Source organism: Triplophysa rosa, linkage group LG19, assembly GCF_024868665.1.
Source record: "Triplophysa rosa linkage group LG19, Trosa_1v2, whole genome shotgun sequence".
Taxonomy (NCBI): Eukaryota; Metazoa; Chordata; class Actinopteri; order Cypriniformes; family Nemacheilidae; genus Triplophysa; species Triplophysa rosa.
In genome coordinates this window covers 16,342,011-16,361,693 of record NC_079908.1, presented here as the reverse complement: position 1 = coordinate 16,361,693, position 19,683 = coordinate 16,342,011, and the positions used below count along the sequence as shown (strand labels likewise).

General features: G+C 38.1%; 1 protein-coding gene across 1 annotated transcript in view; it reads right to left on the bottom strand.

Annotated features, from left to right (window-relative positions):
• Positions 1–19,683, bottom strand: part of sfswap (splicing factor SWAP) — an 84,639-nt gene that overhangs the window by 9,126 nt on the left and 55,830 nt on the right. Inside the window, exons 14-15 of the mRNA XM_057360081.1 lie at positions 5,738–6,021; positions 140–280 (exon numbers count right to left, since the gene is read on the bottom strand). Of these exons, the coding sequence (XP_057216064.1) occupies positions 140–280; positions 5,738–6,021 (425 nt within the window). The remainder of the gene's footprint in view (positions 1–139; positions 281–5,737; positions 6,022–19,683) is intronic.

Sequence of the window (19,683 nt, the reverse complement as noted above, 5' to 3'; positions counted from 1 at the left end):
TTTAAGTGCTATGAATAAATGCTAATGTAGTTGACTGCAACAAAAAATCCATGATTCGGTTTTCATTAGGAAGAGTACAGCCCTACTTATTATACTAACAGGAAGTTAATGAACCGGTGGGAGTTTCAGTGTTGCCCACCTTGATCTGGATCGTCTCCGGCGTGGGTTGCTGCCAAGGCGATAGGCACCTGAACCATAGCTCTCCTTCTCCTTCTCGTCACGTTTTCTTTCTGATGAGTGAGCTCGACGATCTCTTCGGCTGGGAGAACGAGATTGGGACCTGTGAGAGGAAAGAGAAGGTAGGACAAGACAGATGAGCAAAACCATGATCTACTTAGAACCGATTTGTTAGTAGGAAGTTTTATAGATGCTATCAAGGAAATTGAAAGATCAATTCAATTGACAGTTCGTGTTATTGAAAGGCTCTCTGGATAACTTGATTCTGATTGATTGTGACATTCTGCGGTCAAATATTCTTTGTATTATAAAAGCTAAACTACAATTAATTGTTGTCCCATTTCCTACATAGTATTGTAGTGTTTCTCTGTGGCCCATTTCTTCTCCCGTAATCAAGCTATTTTGGTTCAAATCAATATTTCATATCTATTTATATATTTATCCGACAAGCAGTGTAATGAGAGGGACAATGTACAGTCAAACAGTCATAGGCTAGAGAAGTAGTTGTTGATATTTTTCTGTGGAGGCGGTGTTCAACCTATCAATGATGTCATAGATAGGTGCATTCCAGGACCTGGCGTTCGCTGAGCCTGGTGTCAATAACAGATGTAATCTCAGTAACAAGGGGCGTTTTCAGTTCTGACACTTACATGATGTTCGCTTGATTACGTTTCCCTCTTATATAACAAAAGCTCGGGTTAAAATTGAGGTCTTAATTCATCACCCCTTTAACATCCTTGCAGAAGACACACAACATATATTAAAACAAAAGAATCAAAATGTAAACATTTGGTGAGTTTCATGATGCATTCATACTTGGGTACATTTGCTTATCATTATAGAAAGTAGGGCTGTTCAGCTATTAATCGCATCCAAAATTAAAGTTTGTGTTTACATAATATATGTCTGTGTACTGTGCATATTAATTTTGTATTCGCACACACGCACGCACAAAAATATAAAAATGAATAAATGTTTATACACAATTTAAATTCAATTATATCAATTTATATACATGCAAATATTTCCCAAATATATACATGTATGTGTTTAAGAAAACAAAATAAATATGCAGAGTGCAAAGACATATATTATGTATTCTGTCTGCAATTAATCACGATTAATCGTTAAACAGCCCTAATCTCTGGATCTACTGTATGTTTAAAACCCCTGCCTTGTACCATTTTGATATCTATGGCCAATTTCATAAACCTTTCAAACCGACTAAAGCAAAGTATCACAGGAAAGAAGCCAATGCTCAAAGGAGCCTCAGCGCTTCTCATTTATTAAAAGAAAGCCCTCAAATATCTGACATAAATCTTTCCTGTCTGACTAATACACGGTTCAATCCTCTGAAGAACTTTTATTTAACACAACCAATGTATGACAAGCAGTTGAGCAAACCGACACCGAACCATTCCTGCACATGTAACAAATGAACTTTCATCAAGAATTAGGGACACGGCACAGGACAGGAAGGTTGAGGTCTCTCGGGCGTCCTATCTACCTGCTTAATGAACTTCAGGGCACGACTGCATTATTGAATTCCAGTCGCTGATTTAAGAGTCTAATTCTTTCTTGCTGCTTAAAGCCATATCTAATGGTTAACTTTTGAACACTACACAAGTTCAATAACGGTAAGAAATAACTTCAATAAAGCCATATCTAATGGTTAACCTTTGAACACTACACAAGTTCAATAACGGTAAGAAATAACTTCAATGAACCCTGGAAAATGTAATCTTTTGTTGAGAAATACATTTCAGTAACAAAATAGATGAGCTGATAATAACAGCCGTGCATAGGTTGATCACATGGGCGTATATCCGCATTAAAGGATAATGTTAATTAAACACTTTAAACGTGAACGTACAGAACGAACAGAAAAGGAATTAAAAATGTGGAGGTCAGTCACAGGCAGACAAAGAAGAAAATAAGTATGCTTGAAAAGAGAGAGTTAAGAAAACACATTAAATCTAATCATTAGTAATCTCGAGCGAAAGTGTCAAAGATATTACTGCAAAAAGCAAACACTAAAATACTTTTCTTCACTAAAATACATTTGCATTCAGTTATTATAATTGCATTTAGTGCACATTTTCTTTTTTCTCTACTTTTCGGTTACACCAGACAGAAATACTCATTAAGAATAAATGCGAGGCTGGTCCCCGGTGTTGATATGCTGGTTGGAGACGAGACATGTCAGGTGTCAGGAGGAGGTAAATAACAAAGACAGAGTGGATTACAAACTGCTGTTGTTATTATTAGGCTTAACGCAAAATTAGAGACACAACATTACCCATGTTTGACATTTGAAAGCAAGCGTGTTGTAATTATTTCTTGTTGCATTATTGCTCATTTAATGTTTGTGTTTCTTTGTCTTAGTCCGACTGGGATATGGCCCTGTTATTAATGTGTGCTGTATCCCAACACATTTGAGTTCAACACAAAGGGCACTTAAAAAAAACCTTGAGATGCATTAAAATTTCAACAATATTTTCTCTTGACTAAACTGGCTTTAAAACAGGTTTAAAAGGACTGTTCATCCAAAATACAAAAGCTCATGTCATTCCAAACCTGTATGACTTCTGCAGAACACAAAACAAGATATTTTGAAGAACGTTGGTAACCAAACAGCATTGCACCCTATTGACATTGTATGGACACAAAACCTTCTTTGGGTACCCAATCTTTGGGTAAATTATCCCTTTAAGGTTTCGGTTCAGTTTACATTAAAATGACACCAAAGCTACTATTTAAAACATCTCTTGGTAGAAATAGACAAAAGTAGTAAGAATAGGAACAGAGTATATAAACAGTGGCGTCATCATAACAAAAAATAAAAACCGGTTAACATACCGAAGGCTAAAATTCTAAATCTAAATATTATCTAAATAAAGTCTTAAGAGTCTGCGCAAGAGGAAATTAATTGCAGAGGTTTAATATATGAGTAGAGGATTGGAACACATTGTCTATGCAGAGTAATTAGTCTTATGTACTGGAATACATATTAAACATCCCTCCTACCTCACTCAGTTCCTCACGGAGTCTATTGTTTGGTTTCTAAGTTATTAAAGCGGTACACAGTTAATTATTGCCAACTTTATCAAGCCAAAAGAAAAACACTGACCAAGCCTGTGTGTCTGTGTGCACCGCTGTTTAACAAAGGTTATTTGGTTTACCTAAAGTGGCATTTCATCCAATCTGGCAATCGACCTCCAAAGAGACCTCTCGTTTAAAAATAATAGCCCACAAAAGGTCTATTTCCCAACATTTCTCCAAAAGACTCAACTACTCATTAAAGTCCTCTTAAATTCAAAACATGCTCACTTGAATGTGAATTACTGAGGAACGGTACAAAAGGTGACAGGTGAACAGTCCTTTTCTGTCTTAGCTATACTCAAAACAAGATTCGCCTGACTGGTACATCCTCTGACCTGCAGTAAAACAACTCACGCTCTGAAGCTCCTCCACAAGGTCAAAATCGCACATATGCATGCCCAGGCCTACTAATGGCGGCATTAGAAGGTAACAAAACGGGCAAGAGAAGCCATAGGTGGACAAAGATTGATCTTTCAGGTCAGCGCCATTGTCGTATCTCTCATTATCTCTGCTCATCTGAGGTCTGCCGGTGAAGGGCAGCACTGTCAGGTCACGATGAGACCGCATTCAATGAGAAATTCAGTTCAGAGGTGAGAAGATGTGGATTAGACCAGCCGCGGTCAAGAGTGTGGGACTGTTGTCGCTGTAGTCAGCGCCGGCTGTGAAGTAAGCGGATGAACTGAGGTTCAATACAAGCAAAGCATCAGGGATAAGACGATTTCTCAAATAGCTCTTAGCAGGAGAACATCGCTAAAGCCAAGGCGATATCTACAGGCCCCCACAGGGGCTTAGCCAAACTAGATTAGTAGTCTAAAAAGCGATTGCCTCCCCCGAAACTCATCTCAATCTCTCTCCTTCACAGACACGAGATTTTTTTGTGGTAAAAATATATATATAAACACAGAGAGGGAGAAATCTTCACACACACTCCTCATCACGCAATAGAAGATGATGTTTTACTCCTCCCATATTTCACCTCCAGCAAGTTCATCGAAGTTACAGACGCTCTTTTTGCCAATGTTTGGCAAGCAAGGATATAAATATAACCAAGGCCATGGGCCAAAGAGTAAATGGGAGAGAGAGAGAGCACAAGATAGAGAGAGAGAGAGAGAGAGAGAGAGAGAGAGAGAGAGAGAGAGAGATGAGCCATTCATTCTAGCCTTTTACACACTAAGTGATTTAAATCCTGGGGCCGAAATGATTTAATCTCCAGAAATGATATTAAGGCATGATGAGTGCACTGTAATTACTGCAACTTCAGCAGGGGATAATGACAAATCGGCCTTGATTTCCAATAAAGAGCAGGAATTAAAAATGAGTGCAGTGGAGGGGTGAATAAGATTTGAGAGGTACCCTAACATATATTTCAGGTTGCCAAATTATGTTCAAGTTGTGGGGAGAACGTATGCGAACCTTTGGATTTATCTGGGATAAAAGTCCTCTATACCGTACTGCATTTACTATATACAGGCACGGAAAAAATTGAGACTATTTCAAAATTATTTTTTCAGTTTTTTTGGAATTTGCTATTTCTAGGTATGTGCTTAGGTAAAATGATCAATTTTGTTTCATTCTGTGAACTACTAACAATATTTCTCAATATTATTTCTGAAAACTGAAGAAACAGGTCAAAATAACAGAAAAGATGCTGTGCATTTTTTCAGACCTCAAATACTGCAAAGAAAACAAGTTCATATTCACTTTTAAGCAATACAACAGTAATATTTGTACATCTTTTTTTATCAGTTTTCACGTGTCTTGTGTGAAATGCTGTCACTTTCACATTGCTGTTGGGTGACTTCTTCACTTCTGAGGCTTGATTTTGTTGAAATTCAACAGACACTGGACTGGCCACAATACATGTAGAAATAATGATTAAATGAAAATTTGGAACGGTCTCCGCGGCTGTACATGTATTGGGCCGGGAGGAAGGGGGTCCACCCGCAAACAGGCTCCATACATTTGAACAACAACTCTGGCAATAAATAAGTCAAATTGTCTCTTGACTGTTGAGCGCTTCTAATACGCAATTACAGGGAATGTTTGGAGGAGGTTATTGTGCCACAAAAGGGAAAACCAATTGTTCAAGTTTATATACTTTTCCACCACACACTGTTTAAGTTAAACACACTGTTTTGATCTCTTTTTGTGACTTGATTTTACAACCAATTTGTGCCACAGTCCCATATTTTTTGTCCTCCAACGTATTTCTTAAAGGTTAAGAAGTGATTTTTTACATGACTGATTCATGCCCTAAAACCATGTTTTACATTTACCTCAAAAGGGCACTAAATAAAGAAATTTCTGATGGATAAAAGGATGGAAAAGCTGTTAAAAACCATAATCGCATTTCGGTACATGCCGCCCGCGGCGCAGGGCATTAACAATCACCAAAGGCTTTTTAAAACTTTCAATTGCTCCTGGAAAAATCGAACAACTCCAGAAATGCTGCATGTACCTGGACCTCCTGTAGCTTCGGTAGGCACTGGGCAAAGAGTGCTTGGTTGTCGATTTCGATCTGGAGCACGAACGAGACCTGGACCTGGACCTGGACCTTCTCTTGTGTTTCTTCTTCTTCTTATCCCGTTCTCGATCTCTGTCAGGCCCACGTGACGAACTCGAGGAGGTGGTCAGGTGAGAAGCCTGCCCATCCACGCTTCTCGTCTGTGTGGTTTCCTGGTAGTCGAACCCCTGTTTGTGGGTCGCCTGCTGAGTGCTTCTGGGAAGAGCGGACACCATCGGCTGTGGATACACAACAAAGGGAGAGGGATTAGACACATGAGACATGAACGGCAGCCTTAAGTGAGCTCATGAACACATGAAAGAGAACTAGCGTTTTAATGAGCAAAATCCAATCAGTGTTCCTTGCTTGGCCAAAAATTATGCCACAGATGAGATGAAAGGCCGTCCCAGTGGCTTTCTAAATTCGCGCATCTGCCCCGATCAATAGAGACGCAACTGGCTTTGAGCAGTCTCAGAGACCGCGTCCAATTTAGAGAGGTCTCACCATGAGAGTGTGTCTGTAGCCTTGTATGTGTGCATCAAGCTGGCAGTAAATCCCGCAAGCGGTGTCCGGATTTTTTTAGAGGTATAATAGGTTCTCCTCACTTTTCCCCTCAGAAATAGTGCTAATTAAAACACCGGTCATTTCGCAGCGTAATGCGGGTCTGGCAGGGAGATAATTGGCCGTTCTCCCTGTCGTAATTACTTCAATATGTGTCTGTCTGGTTGAATGAGATTCCCTCTGCATTGAATTCACATCAGAAATGGAATTTCATCAATCAATGCCGTCTGCTCACAAACCACATCTTAATTCAACACACACAGACACAAGAAAATAAGTCACTTTTAATACAAGGCTAAAAAGAAACTCAACGTGTCTTGAAATCTAAAGGCTTCGGGTCATATCAACAGCTCTGGAGAGATGTAACGAAACCAGGACGCAATATCTTCTTCTGAGTATTTATAAACGTGTTCTAATTAATCTGGAAACAGTGAAAATTTCTCTCTTGCTCACTTGGGATCGTGTCTTATGTAAAAGATAGAGTTCAGAAGGGAATGGGATTGTGGGTAGGTGATCTAGTTGAGAGGATAGCAAGCGTATTTGTAACATCTTACAATAGTTGGAGTTACATAATGGAACACAGGGCTGTGTTTGATTTTGGGGGTTTGGATTGACGTTTGATAAATAGCTCTCGAAGGCGAGCGTGCCATGAGCATTCGGTCTCGCACCTGCTCACTTGAGGCCTCATGTCTTCACCATAAACGGTACAAGACCATTTTTATTTAAGGATAGCAGGGCGGTACAGTGCGACATATATGATGCACATGCTACGAAAAAGTCGATCTGCGCGTTGTAGCACATGTGCGATACAGTTTGGCAGGTGCGTTAGACACGGATCGATGTGTTTGTGTGAAGTGCGTTTGTTTGTTTGTTTGTGACGTTAATCAATGGTGCACTGCTATTTTACTTAGTTTGAGTCTATTTTGCGATTGAAACTCGTTTTCCGACACCGAAAGTCAAACGTCTTCGCCTGCCAAATTAAAAGTCTGTTTACCCTGAACACTAAGATGAAAAAATACTGCAGTGAACTATAGTATTTCTATATAGTACCTCTTTCTCTCAACAGGTATTGGTCTAGCTTTTGTTGAAACTAGTAACTTTGTATTAGCACCTATTGTATTATTGCTCCTGTATGACATATCGCTTATTGCTCCCTGAACTCTCTGTAAGTCGCTTTGGATAAAAGCGTCTGCTAAATGACTAAATGTAAATAGTATTTACTATAGCAAATTGTAGGATTCTTGTAGTAAATTGATAAACCGTAGTAAACACTGCAGTATATTTGATAATTTACTATAGTACGGTTCAAAAACACTACTGTATTAGAAATTTAACGGCAAAGAATACTACAGTATATTTATGTGGACAAATATATTACTATTGTATAGTAAAAAAAAAGGAAAACGCAGAACTTACGAATTTAGGGAAACTAAAAATTATACAGCCATAATTTATCCTTCTGTACGTACCATTAATGACAATTACCTGCCTATTCATGTGATGAACTGCACTTGCGTATTTTTTTATACTTTTCCTGCAACTGTTTGGCCTGTGCTACAAAACTTTAAATCTCTGTAACATCAGTGCCATGTGCAAAAAAAAGTTGACATACAGCCCAGGATAGGGATTTCCATAGATAAGGATTTCTAGATAAATGTCTATCTTTAAGCACAAACAACAACATTGGTTTTGTCAGATCAGCAAACTCCGAGAGCTTGGGCACAAGCGTGTTAAAAATGAGAATCTGTCCAATCAAATCCTTACATTATTGGATCTCTATGAGGTGCTAAACTCTAAAAAAAAAAAAAATGTTTTTTTCAGGTTTTCAACTTTTTTCAATAAAAAGTTGAAAACCAAACTCATTCAGTCTCAGACTGTGACGAAAGGAAATCGGTGAGTAAAAACTCATTCATCAGTGGCTCAGGTAGTTCTTCTGTGAGCTTTAAGGTCAGTGCTGTGTCTCAGTGACAGATAATCCAAAGATACATTCCCTTTGTTGATTAATCGTTTGAGATTCCCGTCTTTGGCTGATAACATTCCTGTCTGGCCGATAAACAGATTTTTTAGTTTCCCCTAATACTTTCAAACAACTTCAGGGTCTACTGCTTAAAAGTCAATGGATAACGCACATTGTCTGGTTTCAAATAGTTATACTGAGTGCCATGCACGTGTTCATATAGTTTTAGCAATTCAGCATGTCTTATTTACTATCACTAAACCTCATATATACAAACTACCCAGGTCTCTAGATTTTGACATCGGCAGCCATTAAAAATCCCATATCTGTCAGCCACTACTTAGAAAACGGCAAGTATACTTAGAATGACAACCAGAGGCGAGACATCCTAACACATCACACAGCGTTGTGTTGAATGGAGGTGGTACTTGGAACAACACATGAGAAAATATACAGACAGTCATTAAAGTCTGGTGATAAATTCATCTACTCAGTCTGCAGTGAAGAGTGCACAGCATTTTTAATCCATCTGTTCTTACAGAGAACAACACATTTAAGTGGGTTAAATTGTAGCTATTTCAATTATATTCTTTGGAAACACTCCCAGAATTTTACAACAGCGGTTGTGTTGTTTGTTTTAATCATCACCACTGGTTTTAAAGTGTTGGGACTGACAGTCAGAAGAAAGTGCTGGAGGAAGATGGTTCAAAAAGTATCAAACTTCAAGATGAAACCTTTATTTTATTCCATGCTGAGAGCTGGCTACCTTGAGCTCTTTACGGCTGTCCTGCTCATTATCTTGCCATTGCATTCATAAATCATAATCCTATCCATCCATCCGTCCAATCTATCTACTGTATAGTATCCATCTATCCATCCATCCATCCATCCATCCAATCTATCTACTGTATAGTATCCATCCATCCATCCATCCAATCTATCTACTGTATAGTATCCATCTATCCATCCATCCATCCATGTAGATTTATTTGCAGTAGTCTGTTACAACTGCACAACAGAAATGATTCAAACATACATGGTCTCAGAAGGCAGAAGTAAACAGCATATCCATCTCCCTCAACTTTTGACACAATCACCTCAATCTTACAGACTTGGACTCCACTGGGAAAATTTGGCACGGATTATGAGAGTCATTTAAATGCATGGACAGAAGTGCAAAGCTCTGGAGAGCCTCTGCCTCTCTCTTGCAAAACTACAGACACCATTTTTCCTTCAAATAACATCACCTAGAATGAGTGTCTTTGATCTTCGCCGCAGTCTACTTTGCTCTCCTGGGCGTTTCAAGACTTAGCATCTTTGCTAACACAAATTAGCTTGGGCTTTTTGGAAAGAACTAAAGAGATATTTAAGCCAAAAATGAAAATTCTGTCATTGCTCATACTCCAAATCCAACTGCATGTTTTTGATCTAAAACAAAAGACTGAATATTAGGAGCTGAGTCTCGGTCATCATTCACATTGATTGTACTGAAAAAAAGGCATTGACAGTAAAAGGCGACTGAGGCTGTTAGTCGCTAACGTTCTGCCTTTTCTGTTTCACAGAATGAAAAGGTCACAAGGGTTTTTAACAACACAAGAGTGAGTAAATGATGGAAGAAAGCTAACTTCTTGGGCGAATCATCCATTTCCCTCTGAAGGAGCAGGTGGTGAGTCTGGAGTCCAGGACAATTCTTCACAAGGTACTTTAGGGATACAGGAATTTAATTTATTTACGATTTCTCTCCGCACACAATGTATCACAACTAATGGAGTCTAAAAAGCCGTTATCTTCATAATTACAGAAGAGTGGACTTCAGTTTCGCTCCCTGGACTTTCTGTTGTTCTTCACCACACGTTTTTCCTTCCCTAACAACACAAATGCAACACCACACATTGCAATCTACCTATTATGGAAGTATATGACAGCTTTTTGACAGTGTTTATAATATACAGCTAATAAAGAAACAACAGGAATGCATAATTATGGCATTATTACGGACCACTAGGAAGCTTTAATCGCTCGTGACTTTTGCTCAGAGTATTAGGACACTTCCTCTCACAGGATCTCATATTGAGGTCAGCTGGTGATGATTTTACAGATTCTACAAGCTGCCTTCCAAATCACCATGGCTTCCGTCAAAAACAAAGCTCAAGTGTTGGGAGAGAGTAGAATGATATGTGGGTTAAAGAGGGAGGCAGAAAAAAGACAAAGTAATGTGCTGGATGGATGTGCAAAGTTTGGGATTATGGAAAAACAAACTGACTGAGAGGATAGGTCATTGGGTCAATTCCCTTATTCTGTGCACAAGATAGCATATGTATTAGAGCATATAATAGACATGATAATGCTACAGTTTTTAATACAAAAAAGAAGTCATTTAATTCAAGTTCCAAAGGGAAAAATTTCAAAATCGAGAGATTACAGACAAGAATTACCAGTTGTTCTTTCCCATCAAATGGGGATGTTGAAACATCTGCCGTTTAAATGGAATTGGCCCCAGTTCAACAAGAAAAGAAAGACGCCTGAAATCAGTCTATCATTTCTCTGATCAACGCTGGTGGATGAAAAGAGAACGTTGGGGTTTACTGTCAATTGCTTCAAAAATATTTTAGTTGAATTCATTAAATGATATGGCGACTAATCAAATTTACACTCGAAATAAAATCAAAATATACAAAAATATATAATGACAGTGTACATGTGACAGATTAGTATAACTAAATAAAATAGGGCTGCTCGATTATGACAAAATTATAGTATTTTGGCCAATATTGACTTATTGAATTAAATAATGAATAACTTGTCTTTTTAACACTGGATGCAACTGAATAAATAAATTTCATGTAAAAAAAAAAGATAGAATAAAGTAAGTATAAATGAAAATAAAGAATATAAAAATAATTTAAAAAATCAACTACATCAAGATAAATTATCAAATATGTTGTGCACCTCTACAGCGGTCTAAAAACTCCTAAACACACATTCAACATACACAACCATCTGATATTTCGTTGGACCGCCTTTAGCTTTTATTACGGCATATGCATTCGCTTTGGCATCGTTTCAATAAGCTTCTGCAATGTCCAGAATGTCCATTTTTTTCACGTCCAGAGTTGCATTCATTTTTCGCCAAGATCTTGTATTGATGATGGGAAAGTCCAACCACTGTGCAAAGTCTTCTCCAGCACATCCCAAAGATTCTCAATGGGGTTAAAGTCTGGACTCTGTGGTGGCCAATCCATGTGTGAAAATGATGTCTCATGCTCCCCGAACAACTCTTTCACAATTTGAGCCTGATGTATCCTGGCATTGTCATCTTGGAATATGCCCGTGCCATCAGGGAAGAAAGAACCCATTGATGGAATAACCTGGTCATTCAGTATATTCAGGTAGTCAGCTGACCTCATTCTTAAGCCTAGACCTCCAATCCAATGAGAGGCTCTTACCTATTTGCTTAGTTAAATCCAGGTGGTGACTTATTTTTTGGACATGCAGTGTATTCAGCCCTGCACCATTGTAAAACATTTTTTTTTGAGAAAATTCAAGCAAAACAGAATGCGGCACAATAATTGTTTTAACCGTTTTGATTATTTTGTTTTGGAAGCCAAAATTCTGATTAATTGCAGAGCCCTAAAAAAAAGTTGTCAAAAAGTACCTTTAAAGGAATAAGTTCACCCAAAAAAATGGGGTTGACTTCCTACAGTAGGAATAAAAACCACCATGGTCAAATCAATGGGGACCATTTTTGGGTGAAATATTCCTTTAAAAATCAAAAGGCTATATTGTCTGTTTTATTTCTATATTATTAAACATCTATCACAGACCTACAGCCCACACAGTACATCCCCTTAGCAGAAATCTATCTCTTATTGCATTTTGTATGTGATTAAATTGTTCGCCTAGCACACAAACAGACTGATTGTTGCATTGCATCCACCTGTATACATCTTGAGAATAATGACAGCTTAAAATATAAAACCCATCTAAGTAACAGAAACAGAATGGAAGCTCAGTACAAATAATCCGAGAATGTTTCCATGCTTGTGGAACTCTTCAGAGATGTAGAAATATTGCTTTTAAGACATAATTGGCTTGTTTTTCTGCTGCATGCCAATATGATGAATGGATATCTTTGAGGAGCTGCCTGGTATAGTAACAGCAACACAAGACAGTCATTACTGAAATTCTGGAAGGTTCCCACTAGGGAAAAAGTATTTCAAAGATACGCATTGATTATTTAACTGCCGGGTAATCATAAATGAGACGAAACAAAGATGTGGCGGAGAAAAGAAAAACTGTAAAGAGCAATTACTTTAAATTATACAGACGAAAGAAAATCAGTCGTTTAAATGAAAGAACGAATGGAGCTTTTAAAGATGCAGTGTGTAATTCTGGGTCGCTGGCATACCGAACAAAAATGTAAAAATTGGTCAGCAAACATAGAGTCCCTCCCCAAACTCACATGATTGTTTGAACCAATGGTGCTCATATAAGTGACTTTAAAGGATAGTTCACCCAAAAATAAGAATTCTGTCATCATTTACCCTCTTGCAATTTCAAACCTGCATGACTTTCTTTCCTCTGCAGAACACAAAAGAAGATATTTTGAGGCAAGCTGGTAACCAAACAATGGCGGCATTGGTTTTGCGTCCATACAATAGAAGTCAATGGGTTCCGCCATCTTCTTGAGTGTTCTGCTGAAGAAAGTGATACAGCTTTGAAATGACAAGAGGGTGAGTAAATAATGAAAGAATTCCTTTAAAGTAGTCACTGCATGTCAACCTAAAATAAGTGGAAGTATCTTAACATCCAAAAAATGGCGCACTTCACCTTAAAGCTCGTTTTAACAGTAGGATCGTAGAAAATTAAGAGCGTGGCCCAGGCCGTTTTTGAGTGTCAAATACGTGAAGAGTTCAACAACAGCCTTAAAAATCAGCATCAAATGATTCAGCAACAGATCACGGATCACCGCATGCTCATTTTAACACTCACAAAAGCAGAGGGCACGGTCCTCACCTGAGCCCCCAGCTTTTGTCACTAATCAGGAGCTTGTTCTCTCCCGAGTGCCGACTGTCTTTTTAAAGCCATACCTGCTGGAAACACCTCTCTCAGGAGACTTCCCTTCAAACACATACAAAGAGTTCATTCAATTAAATAGTAAATGACACATCAGAGGAAGATGAGCACCATGGCCCTGAAGCGAAAGCTCAAGCTCACATGCTCCATCCTGCACCAAGGGCACAGCAAACTAGGAATGTCAAAAGTACCAGTACCTCTATACTGAATTTGAAAAAATGTTAAAGCTTTAGTTTATTTCTTTGTTCTTTGTTACTACAGTGTGTTCAATAGCTTATAAGCTATTGTGTCGTATCGAATACTGATATGTTTGTGATAATCCTACATCAAACAGTTCTTGTCAATCTCACATCCAGGCAAAAATGAACATGCTAGAAAGAGAAAGTAATTGTGACGCTAGGGAGACTTCAGTGTTAAGACAGAACGTTCTCAACACAGTCTGATCAATTTTTGGGCAGCACGGTAACTAGATATCCACAAGCAAAACTTTATATTTTTGAGTTATTTCTATAAAATAATCAGTGCTTTTTACTTCATGGGTCACTATAGTTTGTATAAGCGCATGATGAAGTGTTACCCTATATATTTTGTGCAATCTGTCCAGTGTTTCCACTGTCATTTTAGTCTATTTTAGTTTGATCTAGTTCAGAAAAACCCACCTCTAAACAGCACTTTCTGCAACATAGACAAGATAGTCATAGACTACGACTATTTGAGACAAATGTTGTGTTCGCACCAAATGCAAATTAAGAGATTTGCGCAAGTAAATTACATACAAAGTCAATGCAAAGAGGGAAATAGACGCAATCTTGCGGCGGGCGATGCGAATGACGCAAATTGGGTGGCGCGAACGCGCGTAAATCGCGTCTTCCGCACAATTTTAAAAATTTGAATTTGCGCAAAGAGTTCATTGACACCTATAGTTTAACACGTCCGGATGCGGGAAGATACTCCATGTCGCACAATGTTTTTGAACATGAAAATAAACTATTCCTGCGAGTAATAAAGAGCGAGGAACATGCAATGCTTTGTGTTTGATAGAGACAGCAAAGTGAACCACAAAGTAAAGATAAACAAGGCTACATGAACAACCAATGCCAAGCACACGACCTGCTCTCCAAAAAAATGTAGAAGTGCTAAAGAAAAGAAAGTGGCAGAAAGGGGCATGATTCATATTGGAGTCATTCTTTTTTTGTTCTGGGTTTTGTTCTGTCTCAGTGGAAAAGAGCTGGTCAGTAGTTTCGAAAACCACAAAGAGAAAAACAATCAAGCCACTGGTCAACAAATGAACTGTTTTTCATAGAACAACAGCTTTTGATTTATGACTTAAAAAAGATCTGTGGTTTACGTCACTTTAAAAACCTTTCACATTTTGTTCTCCTGTTATATACACACTACAACAACCACAGGGGAGTGTGTGTAAATGTACTTTTGTACTTTTAGAGATCAGCTGGTCAAGCAAGATGCACTACAGTTACTGAAAAAAGCGACCGCCCAACTTAATAAATGTAACGCAATTTATGTTGTAGAACAACATAGTTTTTTTAAGTAATGTTACCGCAGACTCTAAAAACATTAGAAAACGTCTGTTCTTGGAAAAGAAATGGTAAGGTCAATATAGTAAAACCTGAGATTTCTCTTTTTTCAAAATGACAAAACAAAAATGTCAAGAGCTACACAAACCGCATCGAGAAAGTACATCATTCCTATCTATTTCATTTAATAATGGAAGGTCAATAATGAGAAACGGGATTAAAGAAAAAGCCATAGCAATAAAAGAGTCTGTCTAAGACAGATGACACAACAGCCGCTCATTCAGTCGATGGTCCAGAGTGAGCAATTTATGAGACATTTGTCAAACCAGAGACAGCAGAACCACCAGCTGCTATAAAGCGTCTTGCAGGCGCACACGTATCCTTATTACTCCAAATGCGCTCGAGGTGAAAAATATGGCTTTAATGATTATGTATAGCTTGTTGATTCAGCACCCAGAATATCACACTAACGACACACAATCCAAGCGCTTTTCTGGATGGTGAAAAACTTCCACCACGACCTGCGAAGCAACTGTTTTCAGGACAACCTCATACAAAAGCGTTTATATTTACAAAAACAACCGCAGCCATCCTGATATTGCTGTCAGATTCGTAAGAGCTATATGGTAAAATGCCAGCACGCCAGCGACTGATGCAACCTCTCACAACGCATGACTTCTGACATCATCTGTATAAACACGCATTCGGCCCTCAAACAATATGAACATGAAACAAGGCAGAAAAACTATGAAAAGGAAAAACAAAATCTGGGGCTTCCGTCTTGGGCTGAGAACCAAAGCTCTGTTGAGGTAAAATTCATCTTTTTTGCTGAAAGCTAATCCATAGCCAATTCTGCCCATTTAAGTCAGGCTAAAAGTTATAGTGGGCTTTTAAATCTTTACAATGGATTTATGAATAAACTAATTAGAGCGAGCGCAGGCACGGTGTCAACAGGCTCAACAGTTTCAGATCACCTCATTTCCTTGGGGTCTAACGATTTTATTCTCCTTTTTAATTCCGTTTCTTATGAGCCGAAGGTAAAAAAAAAACTCCCTCAACCAAAAACAGAATCCCCATTTCATGGTAAGTTTAAATTCTGCCAGCATTCTTTGCTTGTTTTCATTAGGTCTCAGAGCGTTTCACTATAAAACAAAGACAGAAAAAGTTCATTCAACATAGACGCAAGGCAATCATTGTTATTTCATTTTTTTTTTCAATTTCGCTGCTTATTTACCAAGACCAAATGGCATTTTTGCACATTTGAAGGGCACAATAAAGCAAAGGGATGCTATAGCGATATTTCAAACGTCTAAAACTAAATCCCTGTTTAAAGCGGATTTCTATAGACCACTTAAGAAAACGTAAACAATGCTGGTCCAGAAGAACTTCCTTTTTTTCTACACAAACGTTTAAAATACAATACAAACAGAACATTTATAACCGAATCAAAATGTTTAAAAAACGTAAAAAATATTTAATTCTATATCTAAGTGTTTTTTTAACTAAAAAAGCACCGTTGTCAACTTTTTCTTGTCAAAAAAAAAGTCAAATGTGAACACGGCTTAAGGCTGCAAAAGTATATGTAACAAGAAATGTACATACACAAAATAATTTTGCAGGTTAAGTCGATTCATTTTCAAACTTTTTAAAATTTAATTTTAACACCCAAGAAATGTAAAAAAATATTGTATTGTAAACTTTGTTTTGATTGATTTACAAAATTACAATATATAAAGTGAACAAGACATCCAACACATATCTCACACAAGCTCAGTTTGTCAGATGCAATAGTGCCAATGCATAAACTTTTCCCATTGAAGCCACTGGCGTGGTCTTCAGTTTCATGGCAAGAACAGAAAAACCAGACTTTCATGATAAAGATTATTTGGCCCTATAGCTGTCTTTAAATTGTAATCTGTCTGAGCCCTTCAATCAATTCGAATCTAGCGTTAGGCTGTGGGTGTTAAGCGATGGATTACAATGCGGAGGCAAGTATTTGTTTAAGAAATCAGCACTGAGGCATGAGGTTGCACACGGACACTACGTGTAGCATCTTACAAATACGCTGTCCTCAAAGTGACAGACAACTTCAGCAGAACAAATCCAGTGCCGGGGGCTTTGTTTTGTCAGTAAACATGCCGATGGTCGAACAGCGGAACAGTGGTTAGAGGACACTGCCACAGTAACTCCAGCCCATATGTTGGCAGGCCTTCCCTCCTAAAGCAATTGTGCTATTGGCAGAACCTCCAAAGGCAATGAAGCAAAGGGAAGCAAAGTACTGATGACCTAGCAGCCCACGCGCTGTGCCCAAAGTGCTAATTTGCAGTATTTTTTCCTGTTTGAAGGGGAAAAAAAAAAAAAGGTTGAGTTTTTTGTAAGACATGTCAAGTAGCTGCAATTAGACGTCCGACTATTAGGTGATTTCAAGAACATGCCGTACTAATGAAAATGAACAGATTACGTTAGTGGGTTTGTCTTGAATGTCCTCTTAAGACACATCATCTAACGGCTCAGAATCAAGGGCTTTTCAATCCTGCCATGTTTGAGTGAGGGTTACGTTGCCATGGCCCAAGACACACTTTTTTCTTTTTAAAGTCATTTTCGACTCGTTCCCTTGACGCATGTGATTAATTCGCAAGGTTTCTATTTTCAAAGCAGACGTCTACATATATCCACAAAGATGCAAAAAATCCTGCCCTTCTTGTTCCACAAGAGCTGCGTGTCTGTTATACTGCAAATAGCAAAGTTGAGCTCTGTGATTACAGGCAACCGCAATCAATTTTTTCCAAGCTCTCAGCCAAGGCCTGCCATGTTCCTTCTCCTACAAAACATATTGAAGATGACTCACAGGTCCATCTTTGTACTCACTCTAGATGCGAAAACACTCGCCGCTTGGTTAATATCATGATTCTTTCATAAGTGCTTAAGGACAGTCTTTTCAAGGGCGAATAACATATTAAGCACCATTTTACAACGGTCCTCGAACCTGACTGTCCAAGAGCCAGGGCCACGTGTTCAATTGCTCTCTCACTCTCTCTCCCCGTTACTCTCTAACAAACATACGGCTTCATTGTTTCTTCAGTAACTTTACAGACAGAACCAATGAGGCATTTTTAAAGGGATAGTTTCTTTTTTCTTCAGAACACAAAAGATATTTTGAAAAACAGTAACCAAAAAAACACTGACCCTCATTGACAGAACCACTGAGACATTTCTCAAAATATCGTCTTTTGTGTTTCATGGAAGAAAGAGCCAAACACAGGTTTTGAGGGTCAATAAATGATGATAGAATTTGTATTTTGGGGTGGACTATCCCGTAAGGTAACAGAGGCTTGGACGCAAGCAACGGATTTACACTAGCAGTGGCAGACTCTGAATCTGTGGCATCTAACAGCAATCTCATTCACAATTCGCCTATTTCACAAAATGGCGACAGAGACAGGAAGTAGGGGGAAACTTTTTCCGGCCCTACTGCTGTCATAGCCATTCATTCATTCAGCTTGTTTTCTCACAGGCATTCATTTTATTTAAAAATAGTGAAAACAAACATAACAAAAACATTGTTTTTTGAGCGATTTATTTATTATCAAGGTCTGATATATGTTAGACAAATCAGCATAAAGGGAGCGCTACATGCCTAACTTCTTCTGGTCTCCGCAACTGTTCTGTGTAGTGAATGGAGCTAGAGCATTGACCGGACAAGCGTTTACCCTACTTCCGGTTTGTACACGTCACGCTGTGAAATAGGTCTATTATACAGTTGTATAGAATATATCAGAATATCATATTTGGGCCACTTTCCTGCCAAATCAGTTACATTCTGTAAGTCGGCGTATAGTAATATCGTTGAATTATTTCTCACTGTGTTCAGTCAGACATTTCTAGTCAGCTTCCTGCAGTTAAAGAACTGCAGCCTGACCCTACAACTTCACAACTTCACAACAATGTCTCTGCCTTATCTTATATTTTTTAATTTAGGGTGACTTTCTTAATAGAGCACTGCATGACAGCATCTCAGCCAACCAAATTTGACACAACACAATGGAAGTAAAAGAGAAAATTAAAGGTTTCTGCAAACTGCTACCTGCAGGAAATGCTTTCAGAATCCAACAATGAGCGACTTTCTCAGCACCCACGTCTGGGTTTTAGAAAAGTGGTGTGTACCTGTCATTCTATTCAGTTGTGCAGAAATGCCATCTAAACTTTTTTTCCGTATATTTTTGTGGCAAGATTTCTAATTATCATTTAGTTTAAGTTTTCAAATATTTTTAAGCCAGTATTTTGACCTCAATAAACAGAAAAAGTGGAATAGTTTGAGTTTTAGTATAACAATAATAACCTTATTACTAAGAACGGGGTTGAAAAAACTGTTGAAAACAGGATCTTATTGTACAAACACTACAAATAAAAACATATATAATTCATAGATTTAGATTTATTTAGATTGCTATTATATATAAAACAGGGAAAATTAAACCAAATAAAAAATAATTCATAATGAGATAATTAAGCAAAACCAAAGCAAAACTGTAAAAAACGAATAATATATATATATATATATCGAAGTGTACAATAAATTAATATTTATTACTCTGTCTGTTTTACATTAGCCACTGAAAAAATATGGGACAGGTTGCTGAACGAAGCACATAGATCCCACATTACTTTTCCTTGCCATGCTGCTGCAGGCTTTCGATCCGGCGAGCCACCTGGTTGCACAGATGACTATCCACATTGCCCGTTTCAAACCTGGCAATTTCTGAGAGAGATCT